The 6,072-nt window shown below is 33.9% G+C and overlaps 1 protein-coding gene across 1 annotated transcript; it reads left to right on the forward strand.

Annotated features, from left to right (window-relative positions):
* Positions 1-1,409: 1,409 nt before the first annotated feature.
* Positions 1,410-5,700, forward strand: LOC108381999 (solute carrier family 41 member 2-like; the record flags this gene model as incomplete). Its single annotated transcript, XM_017638399.1, has 3 exons — positions 1,410-1,564; positions 4,493-4,698; positions 5,552-5,700. Coding segments are annotated over 3 exons (510 nt in total), but the record flags the coding sequence as incomplete, so codon positions are not given.
* Between the last annotated feature and the right edge of the window lie 372 nt (positions 5,701-6,072).

Here is a 6,072-nt window from a genome sequence, read left to right on the forward strand (position 1 = left end):
AGTAATGGGTACTATCTCCTTAATTCAAAAATATAAAAGAAACTTTCGGAAAAATGTCATATTATCGTTACAAGAGATTGCCGATTACAATGGGCGACAGTCAAGAATACAATATATTCGCGAAACAGTGGGCCAAACATCGTAAAACTGCGTTTTTTGTTTTCTCTTTGACATAATTGAAATTGAAAAATATGATATCTTCAAAAAATTATTTAAAAAATTCAGTGCAATGTAGGAAACCCGTATTGATATCAAATTAAAGAGAAAATACTGTAGAACTAGAGCAGATTAATTTTTTCGATGTATAAGGACGAGTAAGTATTGAAAATGTCCTTTTAAAATTTTATCCTAATATACACTCGACCACATCCTTGAATTTCGTCCTTCCAACTTTTCAAGGTTAAAAATAAAACTGATTTAATTAATTTCGATACATATTGGTCCTTGTGAACCTTAAAATTGTTGATACTTTTAAATTCTACAGAATTTTCTCGAATCGTTTGCAACCCATATTTTTAATCTGCAATGTTCTTTAAAAAAAATCGTCAGAGAGAAAAACTAAGAACGCAGTGTTACTATTTGTATTTGGTGCACAGTTTCGTAAGTATATAGATTGCTACGTGTGTTTCGAAATTTATTGTTTTCGTCGCACGGTGTTATAATTTGCCTCTTTAATTTTACAAAACAACTAACGTCAAACGTTAGGTAAGATAAATAGGATGAGCTCTGCAAACAATCAAGAAATATCTCCAACAAATATTGAGAAAATGCTCGTACTTTTTTGTACGAGTTTTACGTAATTTTCATATAAGTGAAAAAAAGTTAATCGCTTTAAAATATTAAAACGTCATGTCAACATCGGATTTGAATAAATTGAATGCATAATTGCCCAATTTTTACGTTTATTTTAAAAACTTTAGCCACTTTTAACATAATTTTGAACACTCTGTCTAACATTTTGGCCGGATATTTGCACAGAATATTTTCCAGGCAGAAGAAGCCCATTTTTCACTTGTAAGTACACAATAGGTTCGTCCAAAAGAGCATGTGAAACAAGTAAATTCCGAATTTTATTGCTCTTCCATCCTAGGATTGTTTCTAAATCGAAAAAATATACCCCTGGGTTTTTATTTCGAAATCAAAAAATATTTACAAGATCGCTCAGAGCGCACAAAGTTTTATATGGGAAAATGCAACTTTCGTGGAATTCTTAAATATCAATATGCTCCGATCGGAAAACTCTACGTCTCTTCAGAAGGATAATACCCAGTTGTTGATTTTACCACTTTTTTTTATCGCTAACGATTTTTATGGGTCCCCCATTTCAGTTTTTTTTGGGAGTTTTTGGGGACCCACTCAAAATAGTTAATATTTGTTTTATTTACCACTAATATATTTTATTTTTTTCTCTTACAGAAACTCACTTATGGATCACATTTGTTATAGTCGCTTGTTATTTAGTGCTTTTACCTATGTGGGTAGCTATTGTGCTCAAAAATAAATATACGCGGTCGGTACTGAAGAGTGGCTGGGTGCCGGTACTCTCGGCGCTATGTATTAGTGGGTAAGTGAAAATAGTATACGTAGATATTTCCCTAATTTGTATACCGTAAGAGCCCAAATATTAAAATTTACACAAGCTACGAGATCTTAGAAAATTAAAGTTAGCTTTTGCTCCCAGCTATAATTTTGATCGCAATTTTTTACCAGATTTCGGAAGTTCTATGCGAGTCGGTACATCGACCTCTTGAAATGAGGTACGTACATATATACATACATATGTATATATGTATGTATGTACATAAGTAAAAAGAGGAATAGTCAATTGCTTTTGTTTATGAACGGTTGTCTTAATTTTGTTTGTAATTGACAAGCTACAATTATTAATGTCAATATGAAGTCACATGTATGCACTAATTTTGCGTATAAGATAACATTTTTAAGATACAAATTTAAATTAACTCTAAATACTAATAAAGATTAGTAAAAGCTACTTTCCAGATTATAGGTCCATTCAATAACTTTACCAGTAAGTACTTGCAGCGAGAGCGTAAAAGAAAAATAGAGAGGAAGAGAAAATTATCATAAAAGGTTATTGAATACAAAACTAGTAAAAACTTGCCATTTTAACACTTTCTGACAGTTAAGTTTTGGCGTACAATTTTCCTTTTGATTGGGAATATTTGCCATTGTCATAAAATCCTTCTCCTTCGCTCACGCGAACAGGGCCATAGACCTGGCGTTGAATTGTTTTCTCTGTAATTTTTCGACATCGTTCATGTTTCTACGCCATATGAAAAGATGAGCATGATAAGAGATTTGTAGAGCGTAATTTTTGTTCGTCGCAAAATAGCCCTGCTTTTCAGTTGCCTACGACTTGATATCCGGGCTGACATTGTGAGTGGTATTTATGCTGGATTCTATTTAGGCAAAGTCTTACACTGCTTCAGGTTCTACTTTTCCTTGTCCTCGTTAACCGCTAGACCAACATCTTTCGCTTCTTTCCCGTAGCTGGAAAATGCTGCGCTGACGTCCGTGGGTCGTCGGGCCGGCGATGTTAATATGATGCGCATACGCCAGCAGCACCATGCTTTTGCTGAAAAGTCCCACGAGAGTGAATCGCCTTGTCTAAAACCTCGTTTGGTCGCAAACGGCGAGGAAGGGTCCTTCTAAATTTAAACACAACTGAATTTTGCCTATGCAGCGAAATCTGCAAGTATGAGTTACATCTGACTAGATGTTGCATGGAATTTGCAAGAAAATCTCATGGAAGTTATGTCCAGGAAACTAACTAACTTCCACAAAAATTGCACAGCCATAGAGGGCGATATCAATACAAATTTCCGATACTTATTTGTTCCTCTAATAAAAACTTAAAGGCCTTATCGATTTCAGATTACCGTTGGATAGTCTGTTATCTTTTCTTGACCCGCGGCTGATAACCATCATTTATAATAATAAAGACGAAGTGGTGCGCATTTTTAAACTTAAAACCGACAGTTCATTCAACATTTTCTAAAAAGAAAGCACACTTAAATTTAAGATTTTTAAAAAGTGGAGTTAATCAATTTGTGCAGTGCAAAATTATCATGCAACTTATATCCCGCATGTTTTGCAAGTAACGTCTGAATTTATTTCCATGGACCAAAAATCGATCGATAACAATATTTATTTCACGTAAAAGTTATGCCCATGCAGGTTATCTCGAAACCCTTATTCTTTTAGAGATTTTTTGCGATCAAAAGTATCGATAGCAATTTTCACAATCCCACTGCTGGGGCTGGATTCTGTAACTGTGAGTTTTCACGTGTACATTGAAAATTGTGTACTGTATTCATTCGGCGTTTCAGGAAGTGTGAGAATGAGTTTTAGCTCTCAAAATTGGGTACACTTCTCTTGCGAAAAACTCACTGAATTTTATTCGCCTGCACAGACAGACGGACGGACAGACAGCCACAGCTTAATCGATTCCTCTATTCATACTGATCATTTATGTATGTATACATTTGTCTATATTTATCTCGGTTCGTTTTGCCTGTTACAAACAACCGTTATGTGAACAAAGCTATAATACCCTTGTGCATAAGTGTGCTCGGGTATAAAAAGCGCAAGTGAATATAAAAATATAAAAATGACTCGAGTTTTTTCAAACTAAGCTGTTATGTCATTAATGTAGCCATAAATTTAAAATAGAACTTTGCTCGAAACCACTTAAAATCATTTCGCAGCACGAAAAAGTTTGTGTTGACGAAAAAAACAAAGCAAAAAAGAAATAAGTTAACAAAACTTACGAGCTTAGTTAAATCACAGCGCACAGCAGCAGTGCGCGCGAGTCACGAAAGCAGCCACTCGCTTATTTATATATATACCCGAAATTTGGAAGTTTTTACCCAGAGTGTGTCCAGAAAATGTTATCGCCTGAAAACTAAAAATAGGGGTTGCTGAAAATATAGATTTCGAGCATTTTCTCAAAAACTGGTTAGTCGATTTTATTCTAGTTATCCTCAAGTCTAGCCCAAAACCCTAACTTTAATTTTGTATATAGCTTATACCTGGAAAAACTCTTATTGTGGAGATATTTAGATTCAAATTTAAAAAAAGTCGCTCCGAATAATTAAAACTATTTTGCGTCAGTTTCCAGGGCAGTTNGATATCATAAATTTTGTGTTTCTAGTTCAGCTTTCGTCACTCGAAATATTTACCTCAAACAGGTGTTTTATTTGATTAAATTGACGTCATACAGCCATACTCATCTGCGAGTATTTATAAGCGTACTTAAAAGCAATTGCGCAGATGTCCAGCTTCATACTTATTTGGAGTAAAAAAATGCAGATTCACAAAACAGATTTTTTTAACAATTTTATGCAAATGAAACACTTGAGCGCGTGAATTTGCAACTAATTGCTATACCAACGTGACGTATACGCAACATCTCACAATCATTATGACACTCTTTTTATTTTAACAATTTCACATTTTGTTATATTTTTAGCCTCGGCGGTCTCGTGCTTGATGCTGCTGTGGAAATATTCGATGGCTTTGTTGTCTTTCAACCGATTATCAATGGTATTGGTGGTAATTTGGTATCGGTGCAAGCGAGTAAAATCTCAACCATGCTGCATCAGAGTTCCATTATTGGCATCATTCCGCCGCATACGAAAATCTTCGAATGGCCATGGAAGGCGCTTTTCAAAGGAGGTGAGTTTTGTGTTATGATTGTAATAAAAACTTTGGAGTTTGTGTTTATGTTTTAAATAATGACAAGGAAGCTTTTTAATAATCTTTATTTAAGACATTGATTATGATTATAAGGTTATAATTTTGAATTTAGGATTATAATTAAAATTATTATTATATTATGATTATTACATTAAGACAAAAGACGCCGTTAACTTATCTATTTTAAAGTGTTGCTAAATCATAGTTAAACTTTACTACAGAAAATTCTGTGTAATCTTTCAACATTGCTCCAGAAAAATCGCTCTTGTAAATGGTGATTCAAATAATGAGAATGTATGTAAAGTATAAAGGAACTGGGAAAAAGTTTCAAAGGCCTCAAAAGCATCGAACAATTAAAAAAAAATCACTTGCCTCAAAGTAGACAGCACGTAAAGCTTAATCCATTTTTAAAGCTCCAATGGTCAAACCCTTTGTAATAAAGAATTCGCCTACCAAGGCAGCGCTGGAATTTGTAAGGGAAGCCGAAGGTATCTCGGGCACACTGAGTTAAGCTGCCTTGGTAGGCGAATTCATTTATTTATTAATTTCTTTATTAAAAGCTTTTATTTAACTTACTCTGTTTGTATGTATGTATGCATGTAATTATACATATGTGTTAGAGACTTAAAACTTGACGACATATTTAGTAAGCCAGTATTTATGGTCCGATATCGTTCATATTTCGAAAGTTTGCTTAAAAATATTATTTTTTTGCTTTTAAATTACTTTTATCTACAATAAAACGATTATAATTGCACTTATATATTAATTTATTTGTTTAGAAACCAATATATCTAATGCGATGTTTTCTCTCTCTCTATTTATCTTTTAGTTCCCTATGCTAAAACGGCGCGTATTCTCCTTGGCATGTCGATTCCCGGTAATGTTGTGTTCGTGTTTGTTGCCGATTACATACACATGTCAACAACGACGGTTACCTTTGCTTTCGTAGCGGCATTCCTCTTGGCGAGCTTAATACAGGTTAGTATAAATATGTAAATATTAACATTTATGTATCGGTCCCCCATACGAAATACAAAAGTTTATAGTACAACTAAAGGGGTGCCTATTAACCAATTTTTAGCCGAAATTAACGAAATTTACGAAAAATTAGCCGGTTAACTGCAGTTAAGAGTGCAGATAAGTTAAAATAATAAAAGCTGATCGGCAAGGTTTATTTCTTAATTTTTGCTTTTTGTCTTTCGTTTGCTTCTACTTAATATGAGCAACTACCTCCTTCGAGCTGGAATCTATTTTTTCCAATAGGCTATATAGTCAAGGCTTGGTGGAAATGAACTATACGGTGAGCCAAAAGCACAATGGTTTTTTCAACCAAGTTATGGTTTGATTTTT

Source organism: Rhagoletis zephyria, unplaced genomic scaffold, assembly GCF_001687245.7.
Source record: "Rhagoletis zephyria isolate East Lansing unplaced genomic scaffold, Rhagoletis_zephyria_1.1 Rzeph_scaffold_24731, whole genome shotgun sequence".
In the NCBI taxonomy this organism is placed as follows: Eukaryota; Metazoa; Arthropoda; class Insecta; order Diptera; family Tephritidae; genus Rhagoletis; species Rhagoletis zephyria.